This window comes from Sipha flava, unplaced genomic scaffold, assembly GCF_003268045.1.
Source record: "Sipha flava isolate LNK unplaced genomic scaffold, YSA_version1 117_pilon_pilon, whole genome shotgun sequence".
NCBI lineage: Eukaryota > Metazoa > Arthropoda > Insecta > Hemiptera > Aphididae > Sipha > Sipha flava.
In genome coordinates, this window is record NW_020271741.1 from 1478010 (window position 1) to 1497548 (window position 19539).

Below are 19539 nucleotides of genomic sequence, written 5' to 3' on the forward strand. Positions count from 1 at the left end.
TACTGTATTTCAGCCTGGATCGTACGTATTGCTTACAATTGTTTCACGATACGCATTATCCGAATTCAATCACTTGCTAATATAGTCGGCTCACGAAACTCGAAGTTGAAGGGGGATAAAAATTCACTTTAAGATATGTATTATTCGAGATAACTAACTTGAATTTATCAAAATTAAATCAAAACTTCGAGTTATGTAATGCAGTATAATTTTAAAAATGTACGATAAAAAACGTTATAATAAATATATGTACATAAATGTTAACACAAAATCTATTAATTTGACTATGGCTTCGAATGTAGAAGTATTCATGCATTCGACAGATTCAACAAATTGCCTAACAGTTTGAAAAGTAATGATGACATTGCTTGATTCTCCGTAATCATATTTAAAGGTCTTTCAAGCTCATCAGGGATCATTATTTGATATATTTATACCAATAATTTCGTTATCAGTAAAAATATATATCATATAAACTATATAATATAATACAAGAATATAATGTAGTCCACTGACTACAACATTATCAACAACTGTAGCATACTTTTGAAATAAATTCGGAATATAACTACTAAAATTTGCCAATCACCGCCATCATCGTCGTCATTGTTTTCTAAACATACATCATCATCACACTGCTATAAAATCTAGCTTTTTTGAAACAATTGACAGTTGTATTTGGTTGTACATTACGGGACATACTAACCAATACATACTGTTATCGTGCATGTGCTAATAATCAGTCTTTATCTACTCATTTACTCTTTATTATATAGTACTGATATAATAATGTACTTCGACTTAGCTATCTATCACAATTTTAAAATTCGAGTTGCCAAAACTTATAATACATTGAGTGTCATGAGAATTTCTAGAGGAATAAGAGTAAAATCGAGTTGTCAAGTTTTTCGAGTTATCACGACTTGACTGTATATTATTACCGTTATAGTAAATGCGTTCAATAATCGTGTAATGAAGCCATCTCCGTTGGCGCTGGTCTTTTGCAAGTTGTTTTCTCGTAATTATACTTATTCGATTGTCACTTTTATTTTTTATATTTATTTAATTTTTTTTTATCCCATAAATTCTCACATTTTCTTCAACAAACGATTTCTGATGGGCCCTTTAGTACAGTGGATCTCAATAAAGGTGAAAATGGTGACATGGACCCAGTGTAGGAGTGACATGAAATCTCCACGGGAGAAGGAAAAAAAAATAAGAAAATAATTAATTTGAATAAAATCATATTATGGCCCAAATTGTCATGTAAATAGTATACCTTTAAGTTTGTATCTATATTATTTATATTTACTCTTTAAATCCGATAAACACATGCAGTATTTTGATTTGAGAGCTCACTGCATTATCAACTATCTTATCAACTTAACCGGGTTCGTTAGTCAGTTATTCTGCAGTTGCTATATAGTATTACAGCTCTACAACTCTAGAAGACAATATGTGACTAGATTTTTCCACCAATAACTCTCGATTTACTCAACTTTGTAAAAACTACCAGGATCAAATTTCTCATTAGTTTTTATACAAATCACTATTATTTTTTCTCTCTATTTTTTTATTTTTATTTGAAAATTTAAACTTTAAAGTGTCAATGTTTATCGAATCCTGCAACTCGAATGTATTTTAGGTGTACTTATTATTTTTCTGTTATTTCCAGAATAATTCTAAAATTATATAATTAAAATTGTTTTGATGTTAGGGCGACGTAATGTTTGATTCTAGTGGCTAAAGGCGATATGAACGGAAAAAGGATGAGAATCACTGCTCTAGTAGTACATACGCATGCGGAAACATACTCACGTGAATCATTGTGCAATATTGATATATTATTATAATCTAGTTGTAAATGCACTGCGCTGGCAAACGTACGTATTAAGACCGTGGATTGGCGACAGTGGCGCCCAAAACGCAGACGCGTATATAATAATGTCCTATAACGATTATACACAGGTATTATTATTACTATTGTTGTTTTTATACCGCAGTTCTCATTATTATTATTATTATCGTTATTGCTGTGCAGTAATAGCCGGTGTACGTACAGTGGTATACGATTACAATATCATTGTAATTCGGTCACACGTATACATGTGAAACATTAAACCGCCCACTTGTTTTAAAATCCTTTTGTCGCAACATCAGCAGCAATACACGCGCGTTATAGTCCACTCACACACACACACACACACACACACACACACATATATATATATATATATATATATATATATATTTATGACGAGTGCTCCCGACGGTACCTTCGTGATGTATATAGTTTATTTATACATATATTATTATAATATACCTAAATACAACACACACACACAAACACATACACACGCACGCACATAAATACACAAGCGGTGGACCCTATCGTTAATTAATAATCTACCTGTGTTTGTTGGATATTATTGTTCAATGGGATCTGCCCGGATAGCAGTGGTGGCACCGGCTTCAGTGGCAGTAGGGCTAGTAGCAGTAGTAGTAGTAGTAGTATAGAGTAGTGTACGACCTACTGCAATTAATAGGATTAGATTCAGCGGCTCCCATTGTCGTTGTGTGTTTCGACCACCACCGCCTTCGTGTTATATTTCGCAACGGTCCGCTAATTTATTCTTCTATCCGACTCATACAAGGTATACACACTCGCACGAACACGCACACGCACATATTATATTTAAATGTATAATACGTTACATACCTAACCAACATTAAGCATGGCTAAACGGATTTGTCTAATTCAGCAACAGTCCACATATAGTACACACACGCGTTCTGCACGTTGCACTCGTTATCTCATGAACGTGGACCGCACCGGCGCAAAGCATCGCTCGAAAAAATATTTTTTTAAACGATTTCGTTCGTCCTAACTCAACCCTGTCATAACCCTATCCACCTCGACTCACCCATCGCTCCCGAATGCTAAACGTATTATTTGAAGTGGAATAGTTTTTTTCATGCGGTCGTGCTTAACAAATATTAATGTAAGGCGATAATTTTATAGTAACTCATTTTAATTACACATATTAGGTATATTAGATATCTATTACAATCATGTGTAATCCTAGAATACCTTCAGATATCAACGAAAAATAACTGTTTGAAAATTATGTTACATTTAAATAATAAAAAAAAAAATTAAATATTTTTATTAATAGTGAAACGAATTTTTCTGGAACGACGAAAAATATTAGTTGATTTGAGTTACCGAAAAATATTAAGATAAACGGTCGCCGTGGCACTAAGGGTAGAAAACTTTGATGAACAATTTAGTAAAATAGTTACTAAAGAATTTAACATTTCATGCCGCACGATGCATAAAAACATTACATCGTACAATAATCATTACATTACATTGTACAATAATGGTTGTACACAAGTAACGCGCCCCCGGCGAACACACTCGTAACGCGTTCGCACACGGTTTTGTTATGCACGATGAAAAAACACTCAGATATATGTATTATGCGCGTTTTCGTGGACGTACCGCTGGATAATTTCCTCTTCGAATTCTCATGTTTTATTTTCGTTGGTAAATATAACCGGTGATAGTATGACTACGATATGACTGAACAAAACAGAGGGAAACATAGCCTCAGATCGCTCGGGGGCCATCCGAAAATCAGAGATATGTTCCGTAGTTAATCTTCTTTCTCTTTTTTCTATACATCATTGAAAAATGTCTTCGTGATACGTCAGCTTAGCTACATACTGCCGATTAAAAAACAAAATGGCTTTTGATTTATAAAACTTTGGATTGTGACAAATCGAGCAAAATTTTCTACTAAAACTAATAATTGCAATATTAACTAACGCAAATATGAATGTAGTGAAAAATATATGGAATTTAAAAGATAATTTTTGTAACCATAAAATTAAAAAAAAAAAAAATCGATGTACAACTACTCTTTCGCAACTAGTCGACTTTTAAATTGCATTTTTCTTGAGAATATATCATAAATGAACTATTGAGTTCAATAAAATTCTAATCCTAATAAATGATTTGAAATCTTAGTCAAACTTTTATAAATCTCAACTTCACTTGAGCTTGAAAATATTTTAACTAACATTCCCCCTCCCAGGATGAACCCATGGATGTATTTTGGTATGCCTGTGAAAATATCGTTATTTAAATATAATGTTTAAAGCTTCACCGACGAACATTACCAATTTGGCGCGGACCACATAATATATGCATCGATCCTGCCCATAAACAATAGGTAAAAACGTGCGAATTAATACGGTCTATCGTTCTTCTTGTTCCCACGTGATGCGCGATTGTATTTTTAAAATGATTCGCGGGTATTATACCGAAGGGTTTTCTTTTAATCTCTTTCGGCACCAATCCAATATGCAATTTATGAACCATCCCTGGGGGATCGGACAATGTAAGCGGTTCTCTAGTTGTATGTGCCGCACTGCTTTCCAAAAGCGATATCATTTGAATACGTAGTAACCATGACTTATATAGCCACGATTTATGACCTAATTTTTAACGTTTTCATCAATTCCATAATAAAATTATTAATTATTGTATAATACAATTTGTACTTAACACAATGAAATATAAATGATACGAATTAAGCATACTGGACAAATGCGAAGAAGTAGGTAAATAATTTATCCGTACAAATATAATATCGATGTACTCGAAACACATTAACATTTTTTGATTGTTCTAATTTTATTTTAATATCAAATATTATTATTCCACAAAATAATTCTTCGTTAACTTTTCTAATTCAAATTATATGCAAAAATAAAAATAAATTATGATATATACATAAAGACATACTGGATGGAGCCGTTATACGGCCAATTTAAAAATAACTAAAAATAATCAAAAATAATGATTTAAATAAATATACTAATACCATCTTAAAGAACATAAAGAAGCATTTAAAAAGTATTAATTTTGTATTTTTTTTTCATAAACAATGTCCGCAAAATTCAAGCATTCGTCGAAGTTTTTATTATTAAAACTGGATATGACAATTTTTCGATAGTAAACGTAGAGCCACCGTAAATTAAAAAGAGTATTAACAGATGTTGTAAATTTTTTTTTACTCCACAACTTGCTCAATACGGAGTAACTGAATATTATTAATAAGAAAGAACTACGAGTCATACAGCTAGAGTGAACATAAAAATTTTGAGAGATTTGTTTCCGTACCGTATAAATTCTAAAAATACGATTATTTCAGATTTATCAGCCTGTGATTTTTTTCTTAGGTATATCAACAATAAGGTATATCAAACAACATCAAGGACAATCGACGATCTTAAACAAAGAATACAAGAAGAGATCACATAAATCTTTTGAGAAATATTACGAAATGTTATATCCCGTCTTAAAAAACGCATTGACGAATGCTTTCTATCAAATGAATGCTATCTTGCAGACGTTGTTTATAAAAATAATATAAAAAATTATCAATTTTTATAAACTTCAAGATGGAATGAATAAAGGTATTAAAACAATTCTTGTTGGTTATTTTGAGTTATTTTAAAATCGTCTGTTTCACGGCCCCACTCTGAACATATGTCTACAGATAATCGCAATTTTCACCGTTAAATACTACAAAACATTATGGATGGCAAATAATCTAAAATTTAATACAACTAAAAAGATAAGTTTTAACTACTATTTTTTAAATATCTGTTTATATTTTTTATAGGTAAAATAAAGATCCTTAATTTTAAATATGGTTTTCAAATTCATGTATAATAATTATTTATTATTCGATCATTTAAGTCTGAATTAACGTTAGTCCTACGACTTTAACCAACATGTATAGTATGAATACTGTATGTATACAGTTGTTACGAGTACATGGTACAAAATTATTTTTACAATATTACTAAAGTATAACATGTATCAAATTTAATAAATCCATTTTAACAGATATTAAAATCAGTACTATTATTTATGTGTAAACAATAAAATACGCATTATTCAATTTGTCAAACATTTTTCATTTCATTTTTTTGCACCCTAAAGCAATATTATAAATCTATTATAACAGTACAAAGTATGAAGACATTTTAAAAATTATCGATAATATTGAAAATTAATTAAGTGTTAAATTTTAACACTGAAAAATTCTCAAAAAGAATAATCTTAATATAAATTTTATATTCCGGCAAATAGTGCAGGTTATACGTTACGATAGATGATAAATTTTTTTGAATTTGGTTTAACGTAATCATGCTTAAAAGAAAACTTGTATTGCCTACGACATATTTTTGAAAATTATTGTAACGAATAAAATATTATAAAAAACATTATAATTAATAATCCATACGGTCATTATAGCATCGTAAAATAATTTGCGGTTTAGAAAAAAAAGTGGTATTTAAAAAATCGTCAACCGAAACCCGCTCCAAGATAGAAATCAGATGACCTGATTTTTATTGTAGAAATAATATTTTAACAGAAACACCTATATCATCAATAAAAAAAAAACCGTCGCATTTATCCATTCATGCATATAAATGTATGCTAATCATGAGTGTTCTATACGTGAAATAAATTGAAACCATTCCCATTCGTAAGATACAATGTTAAAACAAAAACATTTATTCAAAAACGGAATTTAAACATAAATTTCGACTTTTAATTGACAATTATGTGTATACTATTAATTTAGAACTCAATTTAATAAATAATCCAACAACATTTACAGAACAATATACCAATTCGTATAGTATAAGTATGACAAATAAATTAAAGTTTTGGTTAATGTCACAAACCTATCAATGATTGATGAATTATCTATAAAAGTAGAATATAAAAATGTACAGGACAAGTCTAATGTGTACGAATTAGCTGTTTCTAACTTCCAAATATTAAAATAATCAATTAAAAAAATAAATTAAAATACTGCGTATATAATTACTTCAATTACAACCTACTTTAATATATATTAATATTCAAACGATCAATTGCATTGTTTTAAATAACTATCTAACGATAACGATATTTTAAAATACTTGGGTAATAATTAGGGATCTAAAATAAAACGACTAATATACCAATAACTCTGCATGTTACCCAATATTGATAGTTTTTATTTGTAATTGTTTAATAAATAAGCAACTTTACAAATGGGTGTATAATTTTGTTTTGCATGTCTTAAAATATTATATTTTCTGACCTTTTACCCCCCTAAAATATAGAATTTTAAAATAAAAAAATTAAAGGTTTAGTATTCTAATTTTTTCCAAGGTGGGTATTCTTTTATAATCAAGTCATGCTTTAACGATAAAACAAAAAATAAAATTAATCAAGAATAAGTATCATAAAGATAAAAAAAATTGAAAATTTCCCCAACCTTTTTTTGAAAAAATATTATGCTGTATTTATGTACAAAAGAGGGAAAATATTTTCAGTATCGATACAAAAATTAAATTTCAAAATAGCATTTTACGGAGTCACGTGTATAAAACTCGATCATCCACACAACGAAAAAATTATTGTTATTCTTTAACTAATCCTAATAGGACTTTTTTAATGATAAAATTATATACTCGTATTAGCATTTAATGTCATAAGAGCATAGCAAAATTATTAATTTTTTTATATAAATTATATTGGATAGTAATTTAATGATTTGTAAAATAATATACTTAGTAAATATTAATATAATACAAAAAATAATTATGAAATTATGTAGAATTCAGAAAAAATAATTAATTTGCAATATTTAAGTATATAATTTATATTATATTTAATCAATAATAATAAATACATTATGTGATTGTGTATCATCAACGAAATATTTAAAACAAAAATGTACTTCAATCTCAATTAATTTATGCTAAAAATTTAAATTTGTTGAAAATTCAATAAATTGATTTCGGAATAGTCGAATTGCACTTATTATCTACAGATAAATGGTCGAATTACACTTGGATTGAAAAAAAATAATGGTCGAACTGCACTCCAATAAAAAGCAGGTAGTGGTCGAAATGCATTCGTTCAAAAAAAGAGTTATAATGGAAAACCCTCTAAAAATATCATGAATCTTACTGTTGAAGAATGTTACAGCGTACTTATTTAATAGCATTATATATTAGTTCGTGCCATTTAGATAACGCAGATAATATTATATAATAACATATATACTCAGAAGCGTATTACCAGGGTAGAATTTTTGAATACAGTTAGTCATTACTACAAAATATTATAATAATGACAATAATTAAATTTGACGATTAAAAAAAAAATGTATACCTAATAGTAATAATATGTTTATTATAATATAATATAATATAATATAATATAATATAATGTATAATATAACAATTATAATGTAAATATATATATAACTAACATATAATAATGTGATATATAAAACAATAATTTTTAACCACGCTAATGATTACTAAATGGTAATAAATGTAACTAAATAAAATAAATCTAACTCCTTCAAATACATGACAATTTTATTGAAATACTTTTTTGAGCCCAATTACAGTTCGACCACTACCTGCTTTTTATCCGAGTGCAGTTCGACCATTACCTTTTTTGAACCCAAGTGCAATTCGACTAAATTAAGTGCAATTCAACTATACCCATTGATTTACTAATGACAAATTATAATTGTATAGTATAATGTATGAGCATCAATATTTAAAACACAATAAAATTATGTAACTTGTAATAACTGATTAAAACTGATAAGGTTTAACGACTTTAAATTTCTTGAGTAATTCTCTAAAATAATCATCGTATATTTTCCTGTAACTATTTAATAAAATTTATAATGTGTTGCCACCCCGAACAAAATTCAAGGTGTAATTTGAATCAATGTCAGTGTGTCCAATAGACGTAGGACAATTTATTTTTACTTATTATTCCAGTGTATATTTCGATTAAACTTTTGAGTTTGGAAACTATATTTAAATACAATTATTTTAATAGGTTATAATTAGAGCGTGGATTTGTATGCATTAAAAACCAATCAAATGCGCTAAAAAAAACCTAAATATGCATAAATATATGTTAAAATATCCACGAAAAATAAAAAAAAATCTTATATCTTATCTTATATTATTATATTATCTTAGTATACGCATTTTATATCCCCGATTTTTGATCTAAGGTTATATTTGGGAAAACCATTTATACCTACAAGTATACCTATTAATTTATTTTGATATTAATGGAAACTATAAAAATATAATATATTTTTTTTATGTTATAATACTATATATTTCAAAAATATCTAAAAAAACAAAAAACATCGAAATACGCTATTAAAATTGTAAAATAAGCCCTTAAAATAGAAAAATGTCAATATATGCAAAAATATACGCTAAAAAAGTTTCATTTTTTAATTTGTTGTTATGAAACAAATTTTGTGCTCACTTAGCATATCATATGATTAATCAGAATAAATATGCAAATACAAACAAATCCGCGCTCTAGTTATAATTAATTAAAATGATTAATTATAATCTACGAACTAGAACAACGTTTAATTTCATAAGTGTCTAATACACATAAAAATAATAAATACAATCCTTAACGAATATTTGAATTCTTCATTTCGCAACAACTTGTGTGAATATTCATTAGAAATTTTTATATTTATATTCGAAACGGATAAAGAATAATTTTAACAATTATTTTGTCACGATATAGTTGTTACTGCAAATCTCGTCAAAAAAACGTGTATTAAATTATACAAAATGTTTTCGACGAAATCGGATATCGAAAATATTATTCTGTGCGTAGGCTTTCCAGAAGACGAGAAAATTATGTGCAGTGGCGTATTTACAGGAGTAGTAGAAGTTCCTTGACCTTAAACTTATATTTTTCTAAAAGTTTTTTTTAATATTATAATGTAACTTAGATCTTTCATGCGAGTTTAATATTTTTAAAATTATGACAGGAGTAAATACTTTATCCGTACGTTATTTATTTAAATCAAAGTACGTTATAAATTTTAGTTCGAACAGTTTTCTATAGGTAATTAGTAAGTAGATACAATTTTAAACAAGCCACTAACTACATGTCGTTGGTCATCGATTGGTATCAACTAGTCAAGTTAGTTGGTTAGTTATTAACGATAATAACTTTATTATATTTCCGTATTATCAAGATCTCTAGAAAACGCAAAACAAAACATAAACTCAACTTAATACGAACGGGACAGTTTGAATAGATAAGGTAAATAAATTGGGTTTTTTTATAATAAAAAAAACCATCAACACAACGAAAAGCAAACCGGTGTCGGACGGACCCCGGGTATTATATTTTTATAGATATATGATGGTGCTCAAGATGATAGCCAACAAAATATTTTAGAGATGTTTAACGTATAAATACGTATGTTTTTCGGGTAGCAAATTTTAAAATTTCAAATGTAAAAGACATTTAAAACTATCGAATTTTATTTAAAGAAAACATTTCGGGTGAGTTGAATCCTAACCCCCCCCCCTTCCCCCCGGGTTCCGGGCTTGATGATATTCTACGGTACCGGAACGGCGGCGATGGCACTTACCTCGTGCGGTAAACGGGTGCCGGAACGGCCGTGGTCGTGGTAGCGATCGTCGTCGTCGTCGTCGTCTGCGCACGTGGACGACGGTACCGTTTGTGTGACCATGTTAATCGCATGCCGTGCACTGAGTCGGCGGCACGTTGGCCCGCGTACAAAACGGCCGTGCACTGCTCATTCATACGCGGCGGCGGCGGACTACGAACACGCGCCGACTGTTTCGCGTCTACCGACTGTTTGGCTCCTCCCCGCACACCGCCACGGACGAAACTTTAACGGTGAGCGTTTTCTCGGGTCTTCGGACCGAACGACGAACGCGAGACGCGTCCTTAAAACCCATTGTCGTTTTCCGTTCTCGTCGTCGGTCGACGCCAACACTCGAATTGAACCGGGCATCAATCGGACTAGGTAAAAAATAATTAAAACTACAAATCACGAATTCGACACCGATTTGCACACGCGTTACACTCACGAAGTGAGCAATTATTTTTACCATTTATTTTGTTTTCGCACTTTTGTTGTTTTTGTTATTATTTATTTTTTTTTTTTTTTTTTTTCATAAAATTATGTTCCTGTTTCGTTGTTACTTACCAAATCAATCCCATTACGACATACAATAACAATAGTTACTCGAATGGTTTACCGCATTAATTTTCCATCTTCACCAAACCGATGGTGAAACGTTCCATTTTTTGTCCATCGTCACGTCCAAATTGGACCGCATGCTTGATGATTTTCATTTCAAACACAACTTAGGACGCTCTGACGTCGACCCACAAATGAGTACATATAAACTGCCCTAAAGTATTGTAAATTCCCCTAAAAACTTTTTGCTACTGAATTACACGTATGAAAACTCTCCAACAAATATTTGACTACTGAATTACACGTATGTAAACTGCCCTGAAAACATATTGCTACTCAATTTCACGTATGTAAACCGCCCAATAAAAAACTTCTCTTTACCGTCATTTTATGTATAGCAAAATATTTTTACAAACCTTAGTGTTCATTTTAAATCATGAGTAAATTTATCTCTGTTCACCGAATATGTTTCTATATAACGAATAAACTGTACAAAAATAAACCTGTTTTTGTAGAACATACTAATGCATTATGCCAATAATATGAAATATTATTTTAAAACCCTACAGTTTTAAAAGGTGGACCATATTATAAATGTGCATAATACATTTAGATACGCAAACGTACGCAAAAATACGACATAAATTTTTAAAACAGCTAATAGAAAATTATAAACAACAAATAGTTACCAAGTTCCAATACATAAGATCAGTCTTACATTATTACTCATTCAAACATTAATATCACAAAATTAACAAAAACTATTGACGATTATAATAAAAAATCATATGATGATATACGAGCTACAAATATACAAATAAAAGTTCTCCTACCAGAAAAAAAATTGTTTGGAGAATAATGGAACCATCTCTAAGTGATGTTCACTGGATAACGCCAAATGATTCTAATATTAAAATATAAATACCTAATGTAATATTATTAGTATAAATTCAGTAGCGAATATTTTTAAGGGAGTTTACATACATATAATTCAGTAGAAAAAAGTTTTTTGGGGGATTAACTACTGCACTTTTAGGGCAGTTTACAATTGCCCCCACAAATCACCTATTCAGGAAAACGCTGCTATGAAACGTATGCTCGTACATACGAGTATCCCGAAAATAATTTTCAAATTCTCCCAGCAACCGAATCGCCCCTACCCTCCTCTGTACGTCGTTGTGAATAATTGCCCATCCCGGTGCATATCATTATATCTATGTAGCCGCGTCCGTTTTCGACGAAATCCGTCGCGAGTTTGCAAGGAACGTAATCCTCGATTCGCTGTGTTTGCGTGCGTTTAGGTTATATACGTAAAGTTTTGATTCGCGCGAAATTGAAACCTTACACTGTTCTCCATTAGAACGATGTGGATTTATTGGGCAGTGGAATGGTAGGTTAGGTTAACCGTATTTAAATGCACGAGCCTGTTTCCGGAAACGGTCATAATTCGTCCATATACGTACGCGTATCACCACGCTATAAGAATTTATCTTCTACTAAACACTTAACGCTTTTCTATTTTGATACAAAGATTGAATTTGGGCGCATTTAAAATTTAACGACGCATTTGTTTTCTTTGCAACCGGTATAGTTAGTAAACTTCTTTATTTTTATCATAATTCACTTGTGTAACTAAAATATTATGCCGTCTCGGCAGACGATTTGATTTTTTTTTCCTATTAGACTTTCAGAATCGCAAGCACTACAGTTCAGGCGCATATTTTAGAAATAGTTAAAGGGGGCGATTTCCTCCCCCCTGAACCCGTATTTAAGAAATCGATTGTACGAGTATGTGAGATATACATTACAAATTTTTTTAATGTGGATCATTTTATAGCGAAATCAAATTACGCGTGGCTGTGAATACTGAATTGTGCTTTTTTTGGGTCTATACTTAGTAAAAAATCAAATAAAATACAAGCGTAATTTTCAAAATATAGACAGGTGTTAAAAAAAGAATTACACAAAAGACGATTATAAATGGATCCGACATTAGATTAAAAAAAAAAATCACAAATATTAAGGATTTGCCCAATTTAAATATTACCAATATATGACTTGTACATTTTGAGTCTGAATTAAAGAAAAATTTGAGTCCTCCCCCTCCCTAGAAATAAGTCTAAATACGCCCCTGCTACAGTTTTAGTTTTTATGGTGTTATTATCAAATTAAAAGACATATCTCATTTCAAAAACTCGATGTAATAAACCCTTTAAATTATTATAAATACTCTTATACTGAGTACTAGCCACGGGAGATAAATTATTTTATTTGATTAATTCAACGTAATAATCATCACATTTGAAATTTCTAAATACATCTAACAAAAATCACATTACCCAAGTATAATAAATCTTGTTTTACTTTTTCGTTTATTATTTATTGATGATCTTTTTGATAAATGATACAGATAAATTCGAAAAATAACTTCTTTAAAATACAATCATTGTATTCAATTTCCAACCTTAAACTATACATAGAAAACTTTTTAAGCTTATAACTGTCTAAAAAGTTTTTACCAAGGGAGAGAAAACAGATATCATTGGATATTCTCTCTCGAAATGTTAGCAATATACTATGCCATAAAATATACAAAAAGTTCTGGACTACCTTGTTTTAACATCATATTCACTGACTCACTAATCTCCGTAAAATGTTTAAATAACCATAGAAACAACAACAGCCTAAAATCAAAAATAATTGAAGCAGTAAATACCTATAAGAATGAAATAACTATTTTCTGAATACCAGGACATAGTAACAATGAAGGAAACGAAAGAGTAGACTGTCTATTAAAGGAAGCAGCCAATAATGAGCAAATATAGATAAGGGAAAAACACTATACTTATGAAGATACACTAAGATGTATTAATTCTGCGATTAGAGAAATATGATTAATCAAATAGAGAGGAAAAGAAACCAAACTTAAGTCAAAAAAAACACATAACAGAACGTTAGAAAAATGTAGCTAAATTTAATAGAAAAGAAGAAGTATTATTAACACATTTAAGGATAGGAAATACTTGATACATACACGGATATCTAATGAACAACGATTAACAGATCAAATTCACAACATGTAAAGTCCATCTAAAAATTAAACAAATCCTCGTCTAATGCAGACAAACAGAAACTACTAGAACCAAATATAACATTCTGGGGTATCTCTATCAGTCTTTAGGTCCGCACAAATCAATTATTAAGCAGACATTAAAATTCCTCCAAGATATAGATATTGAAAATTAATTGTAAACGACTAAAATATAATATGAAAAAAAAATTACAAAAAAACTAATATTAAGAAATAATTAATATCAAATATCAGCCAATGGCCATCTCTTCCGAGGCTTATTTATAATAAGAAAAAAAAATGTCATTGGAAACTATGTTTGTGTACATTTCTATTCTAAGTATTCTAACTATGATATAATTTTTTTTCTGGACTCATTTATATTATAGAGTCATGCATAAAAAGTTTAGAATATATATATATTTAATAATATAAAATAAAATAATTAAAAAAAGCAATTACGTTATTAAAATTTAATGTTAAAATATCGTTTACAAAGCTATATTTTCTGATTGTAAACACAACCCTACGCGTATATTTATATACATATATACATATTATTTAAGTGGTTTCAGCACTAATTAATATATTAGACAATAAGAATAATTTCAGAGATTATTTCCTTTAATTTTAACTTTAAAAAACTAATTTGATCAATTACATTTTTTCTACACTTTTCTTCGATTCGTACTCGTATACTTTTTGACGATAAAACTTCTTGGTCTTAATTCATTTAAATTCCAGAAATGTTCGATTAACATAAAACACATCGAAATAAATTATTATTATTTTTAATAATTCAAAAACATTACTTTATATAAATATTTAGAATTTATTCAACATACTTAATTATAAATTAATCTCACAAATTATTTGAGTTTCTATAACCTAGTTTAATAATTCAATAGTGAATAATTTTCTAGTCTTCAAGAAATATTCGTTATATTTCATATATTTTCAATACTATTTACTATAACATAATAGCACACATCGCTATGATAAAGCATAATTTTTAGTTGATATTTCATGTACGAGTATAATAGTTGTAGTTAAAAATCGGTCATTATTACTGCAAGAAACAAAGACACTATTAAGTTTTTACGATATGTTACTTTTTGTTATACCCGTTAATGCATTTTTTATTACTATAAAAAGCAACCTCAAAATTTTGTTATAACTCTAAAATCGGAAATATACTGAGTACTTAAAAATGGTTAATTTTTAGACCTCTTATAAGATTGATAAAGGAAGAGATAAAACGTTTAATTGGTGATACATTTTTTTATTCGCAAATCTTTACAATTTACTATTTTATAAATACATAAAAACAGTTTTAAATACTTTAAATTTTGAATTTTTACGATGAACAGTTAACTTATTATTTTTCAGTATTCAATATTTTTTTTTGTCATTCAAATTGATATCATGCTTACAATATAGATATTCGCCCTAAACCGCAACCCACTTAAACGTATTTTCCAAACATTAACTATATATATATAGTATTATAAGTGTAATATCTATTGACATTTATCCAAATTTAATAATTTTCTTCATAACATACCATTTAAAAAGTAACATTATATTTTTAATAAAATACACTAATTATTTTTCTTAATTAATTAAATTAACTTATCGATCTTACTTAATTTTTATACTTCCTTCAACCATGAATATCTAATGTACACCAAATAATTTATTTTATTCTTCCATTAGTGACTTCTCAATACTTTTCTTTTAATTTTTTGTTTCTTGTTGACTATTGAGACTAATTATTCACATATATTTGTCAAAATATAATTCTTAGAGTTTATACAATCGTAATTTTTCAGTATAGAAATACAACAAAAATGACTATATTTATATAGATGGTTCTATAGATTTACTTCAGACAAAATAACCAAGAAATGTAAACTGTAATAATGTTCAATTAAATCTACTTACTTATTATATCATCCGTTGTTTTATAATCACTGAATATTTAGCAATCGATGCGGAAATCAACTATCTTTTTTTATCAAAAAAAAATTTACAATCCATACAATAACATAAAAATAAGTGAATATGATAGTAATATTAATATAATTTATATAAGTAACATGATTTGGAAAAGAGACCCATTAGCAACACCCTCATAATTAACTATCTAAAAGTGATATAGTCAGTAAAATTAAACTTTCAAACAAGCTAAATTATTGTAATTATTTTTACTACTGTTCAATAATGTGGGTATTTTTCTTTTATTTTTTTTATTATTTTTTTTTTTTGCTGCTATAAGTACATCTTACTCTATACATTATATAAAAAATATATATAATGCAAGTCTTAAAAATTTTAAAACTTTTTCCAATTAAAAACAATAAAAAAAAACGGCTATGTTATTGTCCGTTGCTAAGTTTTCATCTATATTTTTCGAGAAAAAATAAAATATGGTTTTTTAGTTATAACTCACGACTATGTAAACCTTTAGGGTAAACTTTCTCGCATTAAATATTTTTATGGTAAAAAAAAATTTAATGTGTATCACCCTTTATGTCACAATTTTTATTTATCTAATGATCTAAAAAACGATATTATCATAACACAATAATCATAAACACGGAAAATTTTATATTTATACAATTTATTTACAATTTATTCTTAAAGTAGGCATATATTATACTTTGTTATATGTATTAACTACAAAATAAATACAAAATCTATATTGCATGATTATTATACCAGTGACATAAAAAAATAAAAAAATCATCGACATAAATTATTATTGAATATAAATCTGTTTTGCCGGATTATTTTCTTTGACTATGATGAACGGGTTGAAAATAATTATTTAACATTTATATATATATAAACAATTAACCAATAAATAAATCAAATAATATAATAAGTAACACTTTATGGGCATACCAAATACTTGTGCCTTCAATAAAATCACATGATTTATGAGTTTGTAAAATGAAATACGTAAATCCAATAAAACGTTTTGTTTCCTAATTGAATTATTAAAGACTAAAATAAGATTTATCAGATACTTTTAATGCTTTGTGTTCGTTTATTTTGTTTAGTCAAATCGTACAAATAAATATAATATACATTTACGAGGTGTAGCAGCAACAATTTAGGTTTGAAAGTAAAATTTCCAGTAATTACTCCATAAACATATCGCTATATTATCGGTGAGGCAACCCTCAGAGGAACATATTACCTGAAAAAGTTTTAAGCCCTTGTAAAATTTCTAGTTATAAGTCAAAACATATAATATTCATAGAAGTCGTTTCTCCGTTACTGTATACGTATGTATGAGGAAGGGTATAAGCAACAGCACATTGTTGGACCTTAACATCAGCAAAAGTTTAACCAAATTCATGCCCATTGGGAGTTACTAGTTATTTCAATAATACAATTTTTTTTTATTCGTGTTATACTTTAAAAGTCATTAGAATTAATATTAATATCATATACCAATTATTTTTAAACACTAGGGAATTCATCCTCTGTTGGTTTATCCTCTTTCTGGAATTGTACAACGCAATATCGGTCTGGTCCACCCGAATACCCGGCAATTGTCGGGGGCCCTAAGATTTATTCTTAAAATAAGTGTCCAACCAGGAGCGGATCCACAGTTAGAGAATTGTGGGTCAGGCTATTTCAAAAGGCTACTTATTAGAGCTGAAAGTATTTATATTTAAATCATAAATGTATTTATTGAAACAAAAAAAAGAATATGATCATGTAATATTTGTTTTTAAGTTTATTCATAAGAGTCTGGCATAGAGATGTTTTATTTTACTATTCAATTAAACCAGTAGCATCATTTGGAGGGGGAGAGAGAAAATGGAGCATTTGCCAATTTAGTTTTAACTTAAACTTATAGTCAGTACACTTAATATAATAAGTCTTCAAGAGGCCAATTTTATCAACAAATATTATTTGCGGGTCAGCAGACTTGAACTTTTCCTAAATCTGCCCTGGACTCAAAACAATCACGCTAAAATGAAAAGTTACAGTAATTATTTTCTTAAATTAAATTAAAATTATGTTTTCTTTATCTTAATCTTGAAAACAAAAATCTTCTCTCGCAAGAGGAAATTAAACGAAAAATAGGTATAGCTAAAACTGCGATTGCCAAACTTGTCAAAATATAGAAGGATCATCAGGAAAGGAACAAAATTATATTTTATGAAAACAATGATATACCCTATAATGATATATGGCTCCAAATCATGGGTCCTAAATTTATCGTGTCAACGAAGAATAGAAGCATTTTAAATCTATGTATATAGAAGAATGTTACGAATTACATGGACCAACCATAAAACGAACATATCTATAATACAGGAACTTAAAATAGAAGCCCAAGATCACCTTTTGATCACAATTTAGAACCAAATACTTAAATTGTTTGGCCACGTGTTAAGAAAACATAGTATCGAAAAGGATATTATCCAAGGAAAAGTCGAAGGAAAGAGAAGCAGAAGCAGGCCTCCCATCCGCTATATAGACCAAATTAAGACCCTAACAAAAATGACAATGTCAGAAAGCAACCGGAATACAGGAAACAGAGAATTTTGTAGAAATGTATCCAATAGAAACAACAAAATTGCATAAAAACCATGACGTTCGAAATCGAACAACGAAAAAAAAGAAGAAGAAGATACAGTGTTTTGGTAAATGAGTAGGTAGGTGATTAGGTAACTCGCCATAAACATTAGAAGAGGTTTTAGTGCTACTGGAGCATTTTTATGATTTAAATATTAATTTTAAAAATTGATAATACCTAATGGCAAAATATGTCAATTGCACATAGAAAATTCTGCGGTCTGTCTAATATGTTATTTTATTTTTTATTATTATTTATATTCATCTGATTATTTTCATCAATTATTCTTATTGTTGTATATTTTAATATACTGAACAAAAAAAATAACTTTTAAAAATAAAAATACATATAAATATAACTCAGTTGTGATGACAAAATACCTAAAGCAATATTCTTCCATAGTAAAATATATGAAAAAAATAGTTCTTAAACATATGACATTCAAGGAATCTAATTATATATTTCCATAGAGTGTGAGAAAATTTACGTGTTATATTATAGAAATTACTTTGAAATTAACAAGGAGTAAACAGTTAAACAATAGGGAAAGTCGTATATTATTATTATTTATTTATGGTATAATTTAATATTACACAAAATCATATAAATAAATTGAATTCTGCACGTAAAGGAAATAAAGTCATAATGATCATACCAAATAATGCAACTAGAATATAAAAATTTTAAGTATAATTACATATTTTATAATTGAACTATATAATAAAATGTAGTTAAATTATTATATTATTGATATAGTTCTT

At 28.4% G+C, this 19539-nt stretch overlaps 1 protein-coding gene and 1 pseudogene across 1 annotated transcript in view; one reads left to right on the forward strand and one right to left on the reverse strand.

The window, feature by feature from the left end:
- The window catches only part of LOC112693357 (leucine-rich repeat-containing protein 70-like), a 59036-nt gene extending 48272 nt beyond the window's left edge, over positions 1 to 10764 (reverse strand). Inside the window, exon 1 of the mRNA XM_025568374.1 lies at positions 10530 to 10764. Coding sequence (XP_025424159.1) covers positions 10530 to 10705 — 176 coding nt within the window. The 5' untranslated portion in view covers positions 10706 to 10764. The remainder of the gene's footprint in view (positions 1 to 10529) is intronic.
- Positions 10765 to 11544: 780 nt separating this feature from the next.
- On the forward strand, positions 11545 to 14354 carry LOC112692951 (annotated as a pseudogene).
- The last annotated feature ends 5185 nt before the right edge of the window (positions 14355 to 19539 follow it).